General features: G+C 42.1%; 1 protein-coding gene across 1 annotated transcript; it reads left to right on the top strand.

Moving 5' to 3' along the window:
• The first annotated feature begins 915 nt into the window (after positions 1–915).
• On the top strand, positions 916–17,241 carry LOC127778912 (WD40 repeat-containing protein HOS15). The gene is made up of 14 exons (XM_052305560.1): positions 916–1,092; positions 2,988–3,133; positions 3,208–3,544; positions 5,807–5,889; positions 5,989–6,035; positions 7,611–7,761; positions 7,911–7,974; positions 8,155–8,313; positions 8,427–8,548; positions 9,469–9,543; positions 15,267–15,320; positions 15,401–15,474; positions 16,530–16,604; positions 16,765–17,241. Exons 1-14 carry the CDS (start codon positions 1,032–1,034, stop codon positions 16,982–16,984), a joined length of 1,668 nt encoding a protein of 555 aa, XP_052161520.1. The 5' UTR covers positions 916–1,031; the 3' UTR covers positions 16,985–17,241.
• Positions 17,242–19,592: the final 2,351 nt, after the last annotated feature.

The raw sequence follows: 19,592 nt of genomic DNA on the forward strand, positions 1-19,592 counted from the left end.
CCATAACCACGGGCACTGCTATTCGAATAATTTTACTCTGATCAGAGGTGTACAACTGTACCCACAAGACACAGCCCCAAATGTTGGGATCTATCATCCATAGCCTATTTTTTCACATGGTCAGTTGTATGTCGCATTGTTAAGGGGTGTGTCAAGACAAACAACAAGGATTTTAGCCAAGCCAAAGAAAGAAGTAGACCCCACAGGGAAGAGCACTAGGAATATCGTATATAAAGATGTTCTTGACTAGTGAGCAAATGTAGGTTCGCATGATCAAAATTAATTCGAAAACATAATCTAGAGGATAGTAAATTGCTGATCTTTATGTTACTCACCAACGTCCTCTTGTTCTGTACAGCACGCCATCACCATTCATGTAGAATATTGTGTGATTATCTTCTCCATACCATCTCGTGCTACATGCGCCCATTTGCACCGGAATAATACCATGACTATGTTAACAAGTATGCCTCTCTAAATATTTACTTTTGCCATCGACAAATTTTAATAGTCGTGCCATATAGATCTTAAAAGAAGACGATAACGAGATGACCAACAAAATTGTTATTCTGGTTATACATGGTGAAACTATTAATTTGACATCTACTTCATATCGAACTATTATTTGGGTTTATATTCATGCTCTCATGCTATGTGCTCAAAGGGCAACGGTCGACGTGTGCCTTGTGTGACGAACAGAAAAATCAAGATCTTAAAAGTTATTAAATACAATAGAAGCATTTAGTATTCCAGTTGTGCACGGATCTCAAAGCAAACGAACGGTCTAGGCCCGTCCATGCCTACGGGCTCATGCCCCGTCCGATTTTTCTGCACGCGATCCTGACCGTGTCCAGACTGACTTCAGGAGATGACCTAAAATTCTCAATCCATCAATTTTTCCTATACCCACACCATCCATCCCTTCGCCGGTTTCGTCCCCTTGGCCACTCTCCCCTCTCCCCCCTCCCCTCTCCCCTCTCCTCCGGAGCCTCCCGTCTCGGCGGCGGCCACGCGTTCGTCGCCCGGCGCCTATGGGGGCAATCACCTCGGCCGAGCTCAACTTCCTCATCTTCCGGTATCTCCAGGAGTCCGGTTCGTCCACTCTCGAATTCTTCTCCCTAGTTCTTTTGTTTGTGGTTACGTTGCGAGGATTTTCGTGTGGATTGGAGATTTACCTCTGCTGCTCTAGTGGTTCGGTTCTGTTGTGGTGATGTGCGGCGCTGGGGAAACTAGGTTCTTTTGTTTGTGTTTAGATTGAGAGGATTTTCGTGTGGATTGGAGATTTACTGCTGCTGTATGTTTAGTAGCTCTAGTGTGGTTCGGTTCTATTGTGGTGGAGATGTGGGGCGTTGGGGATATTAGGTTCTTTTGTTTGTGTTTATTTACGTTGAGAGGATTTTCGTGTGGGTTGGAGATTTACCGCTGCTGGATGTTTAGTAGCTCTAGTGTGGTTCGGTGCTATTGTGGTGGAGATGTGCGGCCCTGGGGAAAATAGGGTCTGCTAGGGCACAATCTTGGGATCTGATGTGTCCAGGGAAACATAGAGCTGTTTTGGTTTTAGTGCCAAATCTTGCACTACCAACAGGTAGTCTAAATAGTACTTGTGTGATGTTTGGATTGATTCCATAACTTGCCAAATCAACAGAAATCTCTCCCTAGAAATCTCTACCAAAATGTTGATAGTAATAAAACTTGCCCAAGATTTGGCACTACCACTGGTAGGGTAGCAATCCAAACATGCCCATGCCCATATATATAATAGGGTTCGATGTTGTCTGTTTCTTTTACTAACTTCCGTTTCATTCCTTTTAGTTGGACCCGAGGATTTTAATAACCGTTGGTGCATGGGAAGTTGTTGTTTTTGTTGGTTTTGGGGTTGAAATTGTAGTGGTAACTGGTAATTTGCGGGAGAGAATTGCGTTTGGTGCCTGTTCACTGATCACTGTAGCACTGCTGGCTTCCATATTTCTAACTGTCCTCAATTGCAGAGAGTAAAATATGGCTCAGAACTCAGAGTTCAGAACCAAGCTATAGGGAGTTCGTGCTACTATGGTGCCTTTTTGTTCTAGAAGTGCCTAACGAGTCAAGAAGAATATTATGCCATATTCTCTCATTTATCTGTTACCCACAGTTGATATATATGGTTCCACGGGCATGAATACGATACATAGACTCCAAGAGAGGGATTGCCATTTTTGCAAACAAGACAACATGACGATATGTCTCTCTATGCACATTATTTCCCATTTCAGTATTTGTCTTTTTCAACAATTCAACATAGGAAGCCTTGATGATAGTATGTGCTCCTTCTTGGAATACTTGTATTATTCGTTTCTATTTTCTAAAATATGAAAGTGGAAGTAAGAAGAACAAATCCAAAACTCATCCAGTTTTGCTCCATGTAACCTAACTTAGAGAAGAACTTAATAATTCAGAAGGAACTGATGAAAGGAACTAATAAGAACCCACCAGTGAGCTTGACATGGCTTAACCGAGCTTGACATGGGGGCATGTCCGGAGAGGTGCATGGTCTGGATGATGAGGAGAAAACCTTATGGAGGGAGGCTGGTCTAGCACTCTAGCGATAAGCTTATATCATTCTTTTGTTGACGTGGCAGGGTTGTGTTGTGGATGTGATAAATTTTTGCATGCGTCCAATGAAGTTCCAAAGCTGTATCAAAGAATAATATCATTTACTTTGGTTGTCTGTTTCTAGTGATAGGCTTTTCACTTTTTGTTGAAGTGGCAGGGTTGTGTTGCATGTGCGATAAATTTTTGCATGCTTGTCAATGAAGTTCCAAAGCTGTATCGGAAAAAAAAAACATCATCTATTTTAGCTGACTTTTTCCTGATACATAACTGACATGTGATCTGTGTCAGTGTCCAATGATGTAGCTGCAACTACTTTATGCTGCACCCGACTTATATATATATTTGGTTATATATGACTATGACAGTTATTGCTGATGGTTTCTCAACCTTTCCAGGTTTCATTCATGCCGCATTCACATTAGGGTATGAAGCAGGGATCCATAAGGGTGGGATTGATGGAAATCTAGTTCCACCTGGTGCTCTTATCACTATCGTGCAGAAAGGCCTCCAATACATAGAACTAGAAGCAAATACGGATGAAGTAAGTTTGTTTGTCTTCTAGTGTTCATTACCTTTTCTGATGCATGCTACATCATGCTCTTTATCTTGTTGCAGAATGATGAAGATCTTGCGAAGGATTTTGCCCTTCTTGAACCTCTTGAAATAATCACAAAAAATGTTGAAGAGTTGCAACAGATTGTTAAGAAAAGGAAAAGGGAGAAGACTCAAAGTGACCGTGACAAGGACAAGGGAAAAGAAAAGGAACGTATGGAGGAGCATGAACGACGCCCTGGGGGTGAACGGGAGAGGGAGCGCCATGACCAAGAAAAAGAGTTAGAGAAGGAGAAAGACAGAGCTGAAAGAGACAGGGATCAAGATAAAGAGAAAGAAAAGCTGCACACAGAGCGTATTGATAGGGTTAAGGCTGAAGAAGATTCTCTTGCTGGTGGAGGTAATTAACTAATATCTGTTTGCTGCATTTCCCTTACGATTCCATCTTACAGTTTTCAGCATACTGTGAGTAAACTTTAGTAGCTACAGTCTACAGATGATTGAATCTTGATAACTTTATTTGTTAACTTGAGAAATGTTTTTGTGACAGTTGTTTGATATGTGCGTGTCTTTTCTTTGCGATAAATATGTTAATTACTGATTATTTTATAATGTTGACAAGTTTTCATTTGTTGCGGATCAGCAGAGCATTTGCAAGATAATGCTTGAACATGTCCTTATGTAATTATGTCCATCGGTTTTCTGTATGTTTTACTATAAATATTACAGTCAAGGCAGCATGCAAATTAATATGATGATTTGACGAATTATGCAAGAGTTACCACATTTATCTTTCACTTGGTTTGCGAAAGTTTTGGGTAAGATGCCACATTAGCTCTCCAGTTCATTTATGAAGACATACTTACCAAACTGGTTACCTTTTTTTTTGGTAATGTCAAGTTTTTTGACTTGGTTTTCTTTGTGTAATAGCCAATATTAGCCCGAAACCAAACAGGACCATCAAAGAATTATCTTATTGCATCTAAAAGCGTGAGATTGCTCAATTTAATATAACACTTGTGCTTGCAAAGAATGCAGACACCAGAATGACAATTGAACATGCATTTGGTGTATTTTGGAAGTCGGAGAATGACAATTGCGACTTGAGAAATGTGGACAAAGTACTAAGTATCATCTGCAGCTTATAAATTTTCTTAGTTAAAATCCAATATATTGTCACAGTAGGGATTTGATTGTATGGAAGCAATTCAATAAGCTTTCCAATTCCAGGATATGCCACTCCGCAGAATTGAATCGGTTTTTTTGCTCTTCATCAGATGTGATTAGTATGAGCTCCCACTTTTGACCAACTAGTTTCATGCCTGTATGTTGTAACGGGTCAGGCCCCCATATAATTAGGGATAAACTGGGAGCCTGTATGTTAATGGGCCAAGCCCATATAATTAGGAAGTGATGGTGGTTATTTTTTGCATACAGACATGCCGCATGCGTTGGATGAGGGGATGGAAGAAGATGGAAGGAGAACTACTCGACTTTTAAGATAGTAGAGATCACATTTCTTGTACCCTTTTGCTCTTCTTCCTTCCCTCATATTTCTGCACCTCCGGTCTCTTTGTGCCTGGCGATGGCCAGTGGTGTGGAGCTTTGAGTGGAGGAGGGGATGGATCCCTTGGGAGGCGAGGCGGGCAAGCAAGAGCGCATGGAGCCAGAGCAGCACTGGCACACGGAAGTGGATGCAATACCGCCCTGCAGGGGAGACAAGGTCAGTGAGGGGAGGCAACACACAGTGCAGAGGAGTTGGAGAACACAGTACACGGCTGCGGCATGGCTATTCCTGTCAGTGCTTTCACACAGCAATGCCCAGGCACTTGTGTCCTTGCTCTGCTGTTTTAACGTGGCGGTTGAGGATAGACCTCCACAACAGATCCACCCTGGTGGAGTTTATCCTGGTGTAGTGCTGGAGGAGAGGAGAGACATCACTTAGCTCCCCTTGCCAACTGACTTTTCCTTCTCACCATCCAGCCATCCATGCTCCTGTTCAGTCATGCATCGTGCTGGAGAAACCATTGGGCTACCATGGGCAAAACTGGAAAAGAAAGTAGGGTCTAGGTCATGTAATCACTGAAATAGAAATCGAAAAAACCAAAATAGTTTTAACATGGCAATTCCTAAAGCATTTTTATCTAACAGGTGGCAAATAATCAATTAGCTTCTCTGGAGTGACATATCCTAGAGCCTGTGACTTATGGGTGGTGTATGATCAATTATCCCTGCCAAAAACTCCATAATATCCTTGTGGTACGTGTCATATGTTCTAGTAACACGAACATACATTTCTATTACATTTGTGAGTGTGTATTACTATTGTGTTTCCTGATGGCAATAAATCGCTAAAACTGTGTTCTTAGGTGCATTAATGCTTGATAATAACCATGATTTTAACCTCCTGTATGAACCAATATATTGTTTGATTTCTGATATTTGATTTACATAAGTGAAATGACATGAATGGTCATGGAACTGATTTAGGATATTGTGCTTTAATTTCCTTATGTAGAATTAGTGTGCTTCTTGGAGTAGCAACCTCCTTGTGGAATTAGTTGTGTCACTTGTATGGAGCCTTCATAATATTTTTTGGATATTTTTGTGTCTATCAGTTTAACGCTACCATGCCAGGGTGTACTAAATCTTATTGCTACAGGTCCCACACCAATGGATGTAAGCACAACTGCTCATGAAATTTCTAGTGCTGATGTGACTGTTTTGGAAGGACACAGCTCAGAGGTTTAAATAGCCTTCTGCCATACAGCTATTTGACCTATCATGGATTAGTACTAGAAAGCATGTTCTCTTACTGCTTCTATCAAATTTGTTTGTATTTAGGTGTTCGCTTGTGCATGGAGTCCAGCTGGTTCCCTTCTAGCTTCTGGGTGAGTCCTTATTATCTCTGCATCGATGTTTGTGTTCTTCCATTGATATTGTTTGTGCTCCTGTAGCCTTATGATCTCATTTTGTATTTGACATAGACATCAAACTGCTAGTCTGTGTATATGTGAACGATTGTCAGGTGTGTTGCACCATATTTTAATACTTTTTGAGATATGCCCAGAGGGCTGGAACTTAGACTTGTTAAGATAAAATTTTTGGATTTTTCTCTCTTATTATTCACACTAGTAAATTGTCCACTTATAGCAACGGAAATATAATTTTTACAATTTTACATCATGTCAATTTTGAAGCTTTTAAAATTAATTTTCTATTATACATTATTCGATCATACTTGAGCCATTTTGACCATAGTTTTTAGCAACAGTCATTAGGGTCATTTGACCCAGGTTCTAGCACTGTAGGTCTGCCCCCCGCGCACAGATGCTTGATTTTGAAAGAACATAATAGGAAATAATCTAACACTGGAATTAATTTGACAACATAATGTGAGTTTTCTACTATTAGTGTAATATTGTTCTAAATAACATTTACGCACTTGTTGGGTGAAAATTCTAGGCACAATGTGAGAATATTTAACTCAACTAACTCTTAGTTGGATTGGAGCAACAACAACAGGCAGCGCTATAGCTATCAGCAACTGGACAGTATGTGCAGTCATCATTGAACCCACCAAATCAAGTAGCCTCACCATAACAGATAAACAATACAATACTAGCAGGGAGGATTGAGCAATCGTGCTAGAGGGAGATCGAGGGGTACACCGGGAATGTATTTCATGAGCACACCACCAGATCAGAGGGGAGCAAACAGATGGACCCAACTACCACAAATCCCTCTATAGAGAACCTCTCCTGTAGGACGTGGCAAAAATACTGCCGCACTCTTTAAGGGCATAGCTGTGCCACAATTTGGTCCTCGTCACTGACCAGAGGATGTCTTTGGCCTGCGAGGATGATGAGGGATGATGATGGAAGAAATGCAATTAGGAGAGTCTGAGTGACACATGCTTGCAGTTTGCAGTTTGGGGAGGGAGAGGTTGGCGAGGCAGCCCCATAGGGCCATAATTCGCCATGATGGTGTGTGCGGGCAAGGACATGGGGTGCACAGCGCAATTCCTTGGGAGGGGAAGTCCATGCAGCCCGCTTGGTTTTCTTTTGGTATCCGGTTTTCTCAAGGGGTGGGATGGTTTTCAGGCAGTGTCCACCAGGTTTTTCTTGTGGTATTCGTTTTTTAGGTGGGGTGGTTTTCATGCTGGATTTTCTTGGAAGCCCAATGTTTCCAAGAGGGTGCAGTTTCCATGCATGTCTGGGTGGTGCGCTGTGCGCCGCGTGGGACGAACAAACAGGACAACCTACGCTTTTATAGTACTAGAGATAGAGATATGTCAGCCTGTCAAAACTTTCATGCTCATATTTTACTCTTTATACAGTTATTCCTATTGCATCCCTTCTATAAATTGTTGCAAATTATATTTATATACGTGCTTAACACCAATGCTTTCTGTCCTTATCTATCCTCTTTGATGACTCACATTACTATTTTGTACATGCTGCTAGGTCAGGAGACTCGACAGCTAGAATCTGGACAATTCCAGATGGACCATGTGGTTCCATCACACAATCATCTCCTCCAGGTGTTCATGTTTTGAAACATTTTAAGGGTCGAACTAATGAGAAGAGCAAGGATGTCACCACACTTGACTGGAATGTGAGTTTTATAATAGGCTTGCTATTGACGGTCGTCTGTACCAGCCCACTTGTTTATTTTACATTTCGCAAAATACTTGTTTTTGCATCTATGTTCTTCCACTTTGACATGTTCATCTTTGGATTTGTTTTGCCTGTTGTCTCTTCTAGGGGGAAGGAACTCTATTGGCTACTGGTTCCTATGATGGGCAGGCAAGAATATGGAATAGCGATGGTAAGGAAATTACTATCTTGCTATGCATTTTTTTTGTGGCTTTGTATATTAATTAGTTCATAGTTTTGCATGGTAACTGTATTATATTTGCAAATTGGGAGGTACTGCATAGCTTAGAACGACTTAGTATGCATTTAAACTTTTCCCAAAAATCAGCCCTGATGATATTGAATTTATCAGGAGAGTTGAAGCAGACTTTGTTCAAACACAAGGGACCTATATTTTCCTTGAAATGGAATAAGAAAGGAGATTTCCTCCTAAGTGGAAGTGTTGATAAAACTGCTATTGTGTGGGATACAAAGACATGGGAGTGTAAGCAGCAATTTGAATTTCATTCAGGTATGCTTGCATGCCACAACAGTGCTGATTTTTACATTATAATTATCTTTATTGCATTGGATGCATTTCTATCCAGCACAATAAACTATAAACTGCCTCTATTTTTCATACAGCTCCAACACTGGATGTTGACTGGAGAAACAATAATTCTTTTGCAACATGCTCAACTGATAATATGATCTATGTTTGCAAGATTGGGGATCAGCGCCCAGTTAAATCCTTCAGTGGTCATCAGGTTGGTGTTCTCCAAGCAGTACATGTTTTCGATATGTGCTGTCCTTCAAAATGCATTGAATTCCCTTTATTTTGGAGTTTAGAGGTGATTTCTGGAATCAGAAGCAAGTTAAAGATGGGGATATGGGGAGAAGTGGAGTTTACACTTGACAGAAATAAAAGATTCTAGATTATAAAAATACAAAACAAATCCTCTTGCATAGAAGTTCTAAGCATAATACACATCAGATCAACCAGCCATTAGTAGAGAGAAGGTAGTAAACTGTACTTTCATGGCTGAGATCTTTAGCTCTAGTTGGAGCTGGGCCCAATTAGCCCAACAACTCAAATTTATTATAGAGTTAGCAAACAAGAAGTTCCTTGCATTCAGTCTATCTAGTTCCTTCTATTTATTCTATTTGATTCAGTTGACTGTCTTCCATTATCCAGTCATACATTGGTTGGCTGCAAAATTGTTGATGCTGCAGGATGTATTGAATGAATGTGAACACTGTTCAGTTGAATGCTGTGATATTATTTGTGTTCAAACATTGAGTCATGCTTTCTGTTTGCCCATGCAAATATCATGTGTTTCAATGTAACATCCAAACATCATGGAGATTCTGCGGGCAGTGTCAACAGAAGCTAGGCTTTGGTGCCCGGCTGGAGCTCTTGTGCTCCAAGTTTTCCTTTGTAGGTCAATAACTCAAGGCCACTAGGCTGTCGTAGGGTGGTTTTTGGTCATGGGTTGCCTTGTGTGATGCTATTTGTGGATGTGTTTTGGGCGAAGGGCTCGTGAGCCCTTGGTTGTATGTGTGATTTTTTTTTCCTTAATGAAATGAAGCACAGCTCTCCTGCATTTTCTAAAAAGAATGTAAGCGAAATTGGAAAAGGTGGCAACCAATGTGATCTTCTGATTGTGACAATTAAGCTTGTTTCCAGAGTGAAGTTAATGCTATCAAGTGGGATCCAACTGGTTCTCTGCTGGCTTCATGTTCAGATGATTGGACTGCTAAGGTAATTAATATACAACAATAGTTTCATCTTTGTCATTCAATCTTCCATTTATAAATATACGAAGGTCCCCCATACTTTAGGGGGTCTGATGCCCAGTTTCATACTTGTTTATTAGACAAACCCCCACTTTCGAGGGCTAAATAGACTTTCTTCGTTGTAATATATTGACATCTGTGTACTTTTGTACTGTATATAGTCTTACATTTTGTACCTGCTCGATATGCAATTGAGTTGATATAATATCTTGAGATGTTTTTCTTAGTAAATTTACTACCTCCATCCCAAAATATACCTTGGACTGGATGAGACATAACCTAGACGTCTGGACAGCCCTGTCCAGATTCGTTGTACTAGGTTGTCTTATACAGTCCAAGGTTGCAATATTTTGGAACGGAGGGAGTAGTTTCTTTGTCCTAGTACAGTGTTATGATTGTGTAGACTGTATCAGTCATGACTTTTTACACTAACCCCATCCCATCAGTAGTACAGTCATATTTTATTTTGAGTCTTGGTGGCGTAAGTAAGTCTAGTTGCCCCAAATGCATACATGAAAAACCTTGTTACCACAGTTTGGAAATAAACCTCTGACTGCAAAATTATCGATTTTACCCTTAAATGTCAATCACAGTTAGATATGTGTTATTTTTCATTTTCGTGATCACATCAATTGTTTGTCTGCATAAGCCAGAACATCACATAAGCGATGTGGCAACCAATCAAGGGTAGAGTTTTGCTTGTGGAATGGAAGTGACTTTGTTTCGAGTTGGTTGCTAAAACACTTTGCTCTATACCTTGCATGGTACTACGCTTTTCTGTAAGTAAGTTTTTTTTTTCCTAAATACACATGAGATCTGCATATCGTTTCATCAAGAGACGGAAGAAGCAAGAACACCCCTCACCAAAACAAGTCTTACATTTACAAGAAAACCCGACTCAAAAAGACCTTACCTAAGCGAGGTTACCGACCTACTAAGGAATTCGCTGAGCTTAGAAGCTGCAGCCATGCACCAAAGACCACATTCATTAACCACAATTTGGATGACAGTCAATACACTAGGATTGACGCCATTAAATATGTGGTCATTCCTATACTTCTAAATCTCCCATGCCGCAAGCATGATAAGCGAGTTGAGCCCTTTCTTGGAATCCTTATCGACGCCTCTTACAGCCTTGGATCACCACCTGGAGAAATGCTTGGTGTCCTGATTTGGAGAGATGGATATCAGCCCTAACCTTTGAGAATAAGAGACCATATACTTCTTGGGAAAAGACACAAGTAACTAGGAGGTGATGTATCCCCCAGCCTGGTCAAAAAGCGGACAAGCGATGAGATGTGGCGGCCCTCGCTTGGCAAGGCGATCAGTGATCCAAATGCTGTTATTAATTATGGCCACACACAAAGAACTTGCACCTTAGGGATGCCCAGCTCTTCCAAGTTTCTTTCCAAGGGGCGAATCCGATTGTGCCAACAAAAAATGACTCGTAGACTGATTTGGAGGTATGCGACTCAGACTTTGGGAGCTTCCAACGGTGCTGATCTGGTACACCGTTCTGAAGGGCCACACTGGCCACTAAGTCCCAAATTCGCACATACTCTATAATAACTTGGACAGTGAGTGCTCCTTTGATATCAGCAACCCATCTTTGGTTTTCTAAGGCTTGTGTCATAGTGCGACGTTCGATAATCCTTTTAGGCATCAACTTGATCAGATTAAGAGCTTATCTCCACCACGGTTTTGTTTTGCAACCATCCACCTGACCAAAACAAAATACACTGCCTATTTCTAACTATGGATCCAACGGCCATATTAAAAAGAGCATGAGCATTATGTGGAACTTGTAGAGGTAACCCTTCCCAAGCATGGGCATTGCCAGTTTTTTCCAACCAAAGCTATCAAATGCGCATAGCTCAACTCTTATATTCCAAATTGTGGATTCTCAAACCACCGTACATAAGGGACCAACAAACCTGCTCCCAAGCAACCAAACAATTTGCCACCATTAGCCTTTTCATGACCTGCCCAAAGAAAGCCTCTTCGTATCTTGTCAATAGCCTTGATTACTGATAGGGTTGGAATTGTGTTCCACCGAAGGGGGAAGGATGCGGAACGACGGGGAACACAAGCGCGCGAAGGCGATGGGAACGCAAAGCCAGTGGGCGCGAGTTGCGCGTGCTAGATTGCTACAGGACTTTAGCTTCATCTCAATTAGTTAGGATTCACTCTCAAGTTATTTAGCAAATATCATCCATTTTCTTCAGCTAAATTAGTTACAAATGTTTGTTCTTGTAAGGGCAGACTCAAGGAATAAAGCAAGCCGAATTAATCTCATCTACTATTTTCCGTTTCCTCGTCTCCTTCCGATTGCATTCATCAGCGCCCCGGGTCGCCGATCTACCAAGCTCCCTAAGCGTCGGCTGCCTACATCTCATTCATATCCTATTCGATCATTGCCAGGAGCTCGTGACAACTTTGTATCAGACCATGGAAGAAACCTCCACTGCCAAACAACCGCTTCTGGAACCCTGGTCCCCTCGACAAGCTGCAGGACACAATGGTGGATGTCCTCGCCAGCATTTCGCTGCTCGCGTCCAAGATTGATATGGTTGATCTCAGTCGATCGGTCGCCGTTGCGACTTCTCGCATCACTGCACTTGAGCAGTTCCAGGTTGCGTCGTCTACATCTACGTCCAACAACGTGCCCTGGTTTCCCACCCGTCAACCCACACCCGCAACCATTGAGCTCTGGCGCACTGCAGGACTCCAACACGGTGATGACGGGGGCAACGTTCCTCGTTTCTATAAACTTGAATTTCCCAAATTTGATGGCAAGGACGACTCCCTGAAGACCATTGCGAGCAGTTCTTCCAGGGCCAAAAGACCGACAACAGTAACCGTGTCTGGCTGGCAACTTGCCATCTCATCGGTGAGGCGCAAGACTGGTACTTCCACTACGAGCAGCAGTAGGGACTGCTGGATCGGGACACGTTCAAGGAGCTCTGTCATGGTCAATTCGGTCCTCCCATACGCAACAATCCTCTCGGTGAGATCAGGCGTTTGTTGCAAACCTCCACGGTGGCGGTGTACCAATCCAAATTTCTCACGCTTGCCAGCCGCATCACTGAACCACTTACCGATAGCTAGCAGGTTAAGTTCTCCACGGCCGGGCTCCGCGACGACCTCGCCGTCGACGACGAGCTCAAAAAGCCCGATCTTCAGGAGGCCATGAGTCTTGCTTGTGCATGAGTGCAAGGTGGTCAAGCACAATGGGTAGGCACAAGGTCCTCAGCTCAGCCCTACTTCTGCGACGTGGCGCTAGCAGCGTCACCTGTGCCCGCACCAGCAACCAGGGCTCAGCCAGCCGAAACCCTAGCCGATGCGCCGCAACAACAATTTCGTCGCCTTTCTCCGGCGGAGTTGGCGGAACGTTGTCTCCAAGGGCTCTATTACCATTGTGACGAGAAGTTTGTATGCGGACATAAGTGTGCACGGTTGTTCTACATTGAGTATGATGACTCCACGGATGATGACGGAGCCAACGACGATGCGGTGCCACAAGTGAACACGCTATCAGGCATTGACGGAGCTAGCACCATGAGGCTTCCGGTTACAATAGCCGACATACGTGTTGTGGGCTTGTGGCACTCGTCGACTCCGGCTCGACGCACAGGTGGTGCATCACCTCCTCCATCTTGAGCCGGTGTGCTAGGGACTTCGCTTTGTCGTGGCCAATGGTGATCGCCTTGTCAGCCCGGGCCTGTGTCGCAACCTCGCGCTCAACATCGATGGCGAGGCCTTCTCGGTCGACTGCTTCGCCCTTGACTTGTGTGCTGTCGACATCATCCTAGGCATGCAATGGTTGCAAACGCTGGGGCCAATACTGTGGGATTTCAAGAACATGCGCATGGCCATATGGCGCAGCACTCGCGAGGTCATGTTCTACAGCCTCGCTGATCAGGGCCCGATGTGATGAGTGGCGATCGACATCGACGATATTTTGCAGCATCTCCTGGCGGAATTATAGGACCTCTTCGCCGAACCCCAAGGCTTGCTGTCGGCACGGGCTATTGACTACCGCATCCACCTCAAGCCTGGGGCCACATCAGTCGCCGTTCGTCCCTACCGCTACCGCTATCCCTCAAGGCATACCATGGTACATAATATGGCTCATGGTTGTGTTCTTCCTATTCCGGCCAAGGCAATATAGGGTCGTTTGGCTTGCGGTGTTCCTGAAACCCTTGTTCAGTGGGAAGGTAAGGCACCGGCAGATGCAACTTGGGAAATTGAATCGGATTTTCGTCACCGTTTCCCTGCATTCCGGCTCGAGGATGAGCTGTTTCCGAAGGATGGGAGAGATGTTAGGGTCGGAATTGTGTTCCACCGAAGGGGCAAACGCGCAAAAGCGATGGGAGCGCGAAGCCGGCAGGCATGAGTTGAGCTACGCATCCCGGATTGCTGCAGGTCTTCGGCTTCATCTCAATTAGTTAGGATTTACTATCAAGTTTGTTAGCAAATATTATCCCTTTTCTTCAGCTAAATTAGTTACAATTGTAAGCTCTTATAAGGGCATAGATTCAAGGAATAAAGCAAGCTGAATTAATCTATCAATCTCATCTACTATTCTTTGGTTTCTCATCTCCTTCCGGTTGCGTTTGTCAGCGCCACGGGTCGCGATCTACCAAGCTCCCTAAGCCCTGGCCGCCTACATCTCATTCATATCCTATTCTATAATTGCCTGGAGCTTGTGACAAACTACCCATTTTGGTGTATCAATTGCAATCATAAGATGAATTGGGATGGGCAGCAAAACCACTCTTACTATGATGAGATGCTCAGCGTGATTCATTAGAGAAGCTTTCCAACCTGTGAGATTGTCAGCCACCTTATCCACTAGAGCTCACAACTTAGTTTTTAGTAGGCTTTCGAATATTGAGCGGGAGACCAAGAGAGGTACAAGGAAAATCCTCACTCACATGAAAGCATACTAGAGATGAACTCCAAATCATCCTCTTGGCACTGAATAGGTGTCACTGAGCTCTTTCCCAAGTTGGTCACAAGCCTAGATGCATGACCAAAGACCTTCAACAATTGCTTGATAATAGAGATAACATTCACCGGCATTAGGAACATAACCGCATCATCCTCATAGAAGGAGCAAAAATGTTGGGCAGCGACGCACAATTCACCAATAAATCTAGAACGTCCATGACCAATATGTATAACATGGGGGAGAGGGGGTCACCTTGTCGGAGACCATATGACGATGAAAGATTACCTCCCTGGCTTCACCATTAACCAGTATTCGAGTAGAAGTAGAGAGGACCAAACACAAAAGGTTACAACAACAATGACGAAAACCCAGCTGCTGCATGACCTCCACATGAAAAGACCAAGAAACTGAATCAAAAGCCTTTGAGATATCCAATTTGAGTAGGACATGGGGTTCTTTCCTCCCACTGAGACATTTGGCAATCTGTTGGACAAGGAAATAATACCATGGATGCTTCTTCCTTGGAGATGATTTTTTGATAAAACAACAAAAACCAGTAATGTGGAGTTGATAATGTGTCAAAAACAATTTGATGAAACCGATAGTTGAGGGGGCCAATGAACTTACTCTAAACAACGCTATGGGTTTGCAGTTACAATCCTTGGGAAGTGCTGGTGCTATATCGTCCATTGTGAAGCCTTTTCCCACTTTTGTTGCCTTCTTTTTTTTTGCAGATATGGAGTATGAAGCAGGATAAATGTGTTTATGATTTTAAGGAGCATACTAAGGTTTGAGAAATCTACCCTCATTTTTTATGATCCCTAGAACCTGTTCTACTGTCTATCATATGCTTAATTATATTTTGCAGGAAATATACACTATTAGATGGAGCCCAACAGGACCAGGAACAAATAATCCCAATCAACAGTTGCTTTTGGCAAGGTAAATAATTTGTGCAAATAATTAAATACCTAGAAGCAATATTTTTAATTATAATTAAATACTAGAAGCTATACCTAGATTCATATTGGGTATCTGATGGTTGATAATTGATAGCTCACCCTCTAGCTTTTATGTCCTTTGAAATTTGTCAAATGAAGTAAAGTGCATATTGTTTTATGTTTTTAGCAAGAGCAGTACAAATTTTATCATTTTAGTTCCCACTGTCCTACATGTAAAATGGAGTAAATTACATTAAATTACACTTGTACTGCAAAAACTATATATTCAAGAAAATATAGTTGTTCTGACTTATGTATGGCTTTCTGAAATTCGAATAGTTGTCAAAAAGAAGACACAAGCCTACCTGCAACTAATTCTTAGTAGGATCATAATCGCCTTTGTAACATGTCTAAATATGGAAGATGTTGTTGATGACTAATCAGACTCACAAGTTTGTTTATCTCGGATATCATGATTTATGAGTGACTTCTGTGTATTTATGGTTCTGTGAATTCATTCTTCTAAGATAGTTTTAGTCGATTCTCAATATTGGGTTCACTGCAACCTACTATTGTGCTTCCTGTGCATGGTATACTTGGCATCCTCCCTTTTTTGTTTAAAATATCTCATGAACATAGCTCATTTTTTTAATGTGGATATTCTGGAACCCAGGGATCTCTGTTGCACATCAATGTATTAGTAAGTCGGCATCTAATTTTGAAAGGTTCTAAAGCAGTAACCATTGTTTGTGCTGCCACCAACATTATATCGCTTACATGGCCCAACCAGCCGCTTGTGCTACTTACCTAAGCAGTACATGGTTGGACGCTGATTCCCCTTGTTTGTGACCTAGTAGATCACCAAATTTCAGCCAATTTGCCATTTTCATTATTTTCTGACACCATTGCTGGTTCCTCATATACATAGTTATTGGAGATGTAAGTAGGGTTGCTTAGTTACCTGGAGTATGATTCTTGCTTCTTAGGAATTCTGGTAGCTTCACCTTTTCCAGCGGATGTTTTTGGCAACGATTGACTATTTTGTTTCATGTGCAGTGCCTCTTTTGATTCGACTATCAAGCTATGGGAAGTTGAGCAAGGACGCCTTCTGTACAGCTTGGCTGGCCACAGGTATTTGATACCAGGAGAAAAAAAATACACCTTTTCAAAATACAAGGCATATTTTGAGTATTAAATCAAGGGAAAGATGGGTTGACTTATAAAAGAAACGGATGGAGTTCTTTCTTTTGGTTGCTTGCAATGGCTGAACTCAACTTATTCGTGATTGCAGGCAACCTGTGTATTCGGTCGCATTTAGCCCTGGTGGTGAGTACTTAGCAAGTGGTTCCCTTGATCAATGCCTACACATATGGTCCGTTAAAGAAGGGAGGATCTTGAAGACATACAGAGGGAGTGGTGGCATTTTTGAAGTGTGCTGGAATAAAGAAGGCAGCAAGATTGCAGCATGTTTCTCGAACAACACAGTCTGTCTCATGGATTTCAGGATGTAGTTTCAACCAGTGGATGGATGAAGTAATACAAGCAGATGCTTGGCTATCTGTTCTTCCGTGATCAGCTGGGGAGAACAGGATTATTGCCTTAACTCTAGGTTTTAGGTACCTTTAGTTTGCCAGTGCTTGTACAGTTATTTCCTTGCGGAGAAACTGACCGTAGGATATAGTTATGTGTAGAGCGAAATCTTTCCAACATCATGTCTTCGCAATGCTCATCGTATTTAGTACTATATTAGTAACAATTGTTTATTCGAGATTATCTTTGTCATTACCATAAAAAATGCTTAATTGCTATGGTACCATTTGACTGAGTTGCTATGATGTCATCGTCGTCAGAATTTCCCTGAGGGTATTTGGTTAAGGTTCACTGTTTGATTTTAGCTATTTTGATTTTTACAAGTTGGTTTTAGAATTAATTACGAGGTATTTTGGTCGCTTTTGTTAGTCAGCTTTGGTTTTCTGACTGTTAAGTATAGTACTTCCTCCATCTATTTTTGATAGTCATATTTCTAAATCTGAAAAATTTTTGATAGGCATATTTCAATTCAACAACTTATCATCTTAATGACTTTTTCGGATTTAATGCATGACTCTTCATTCTTCCTCACAAGATTGGCTATATGGGCATCGAGAAATGTAAATATCAATGAATTGCTTGTTTACGAGGAATGACTAGTAGCATGTTTAAATAGATGATAAGTAGAATTGCTTATTATTGGTCTATGTGCCAATATGAAATATGACTGTCAAAAGTAGATGGAGGGAGTAGTATAGAAGTTATAAATTTTGGTTTTGTCAAAATGTTTCTAAACAGACCCAGTTGGCCAGTTCTACTGGACGCGTTTGACTTGTACCACGAAACCCCAATGTTGATGTTCTCGTCTTCATCGGGTAGAGGAGACGGCAGCCGTGTTGGATGCCACGCTCGGAACAATAGCCGAAGATTCGAACCTGTTTGATTTGAATCCATGCCAAAAAAATTGGCAATGCCAATAGAATTGGATGGCATTCCGTTTGCTAGAGAAGAAATGGTATTGCAAAAGTATTGGTAAGAAATATAAACAAGAGCACTAGCAAAAATTTAACGCCAAGCCAAACAATCCTGATAAATCTTATCGCTGCCAAAATATTGGTAGGGTTAAAAACTCTTACAGACAACAGGAAATCTGAGAGCCTTCACCCTCCTATTCAACTGGGTTATTAGAAAAGCTGCTTCGTTCGTTGACTTCTTTGCATTCTATTCTGGAAGTCTTGGTTACGAGCTCACTTCCACTGACTTCTTCCTTAGTATACTCTCAGTAAATACTTTAAGACTCCATTCCTGAGCCTAGTCTATATCCATAGCTGACGTGACGACGCCTTTCCCTTTGTAGATGTATAAGTTAGTCTATAACCTTAACATACTTTTTTTTTCATACTTTTTCCCATTAGGTCTAACGGGCTTTCGTCCCTTCGCCTATAGGCGGCTTCACTATTGCTCATGACTTGGCATAGAAATCTCTCCATGTAGTGTAGTGGTCAGTGTTGGTGATATGGGCCCGGGGGTATCAGGACCATAGGGAGGAGGCTGCCCCCGGTAGCCATGTGGCCCGACCCCCCTGTTTACGCGAAAAACACACACTGGCTTGGGAGATCTGCTTAGCTCCAGTGCAGGTCCAAATCTTGATGAGATGCAGGCGTGCCAATCAGTTTGATCTTGCAACTGACAAGATATACAAATAGCAGATCAATGAACCAATCGACTGACAAGCCGATAGATTAATTCCAGCTGATGCCGATACCAGCCGATAGCGAGGGTTTTGAGCTATCGGTTATATGTTTGATGTAGATAACAATATAAAGGCAATAGGCTAATGATGATGTAACAAAATAATAATAATATAATCCAGTAGAAACCAATCGGCTAACAATGACATGATAGAATAAACACTGATCCGAAGGTTAAAGCATACATCGGCTGAAGGTCCGATGTCATAAAATCCAAACGATTAGATAAACAGTAAAATCTTTGTTGCGATCGGCTAAATCCATTATGTATGCAATCGTTGTAAGCCGATGCAATGTCCAGATAACTCATCAGCTGAAACCCCGATGAAACCCTTATTAGCAATCAAGAAACAAGCTAGAGATTATGGTTCTAAACACGACTTAGTAGATCAAACTTAATTGATGCAGCACTAAGTATGAAAAGAAACATAATATCTAGACAATCAAACCCTTAACTGACTTTCGGGGTGGTAGATATCTAAGTCAATCTAATCTAGCAAGACGATTTAGCCGATACCGGCAGAAACCCTAAAGCGAGAAGCAGCCGATAGAGCTAAATTGATATGCTAAGATTAAATTAACATAGCCATATGATAAATTGGTAGGCAAAAATACCAACCAAACCAGAGCAATTTAAGAGGTTGAATATACTGATGTAGCCTTGAACGACGCCGACGAAGCCAATATAATTGCCAGGGCCAGTGGAACGTAGGACTTACCCCTTCGCCAGAGATTGAACTGAACCAATGCAGCCCCGCGTCAGATGCCAAATTCCGTCGGCTGATAAGTAAAAACCTCAGGAAAGAGGGTGGCGATGCGCCGATAGCAGTATTGATCG

The sequence above is a fragment of the Oryza glaberrima genome, chromosome 7 (assembly GCF_000147395.1).
Source record: "Oryza glaberrima chromosome 7, OglaRS2, whole genome shotgun sequence".
Lineage (NCBI taxonomy): Eukaryota > Viridiplantae > Streptophyta > Magnoliopsida > Poales > Poaceae > Oryza > Oryza glaberrima.

Bases quoted from the DNA above. Each gene is read 5' to 3' on its own strand.
- LOC127778912 (XM_052305560.1), top strand. From the start codon at position 1,032: ATGGGGGCAATCACCTCGGCCGAGCTCAACTTCCTCATCTTCCGGTAT. The intron at 7,762-7,910 runs GTGAGTTTTATA...TGTCTCTTCTAG, and splicing joins TCACCACACTTGACTGGAAT to GGGGAAGGAACTCTATTGGC. The intron at 7,975-8,154 runs GTAAGGAAATTA...TGAATTTATCAG, and splicing joins AAGAATATGGAATAGCGATG to GAGAGTTGAAGCAGACTTTG.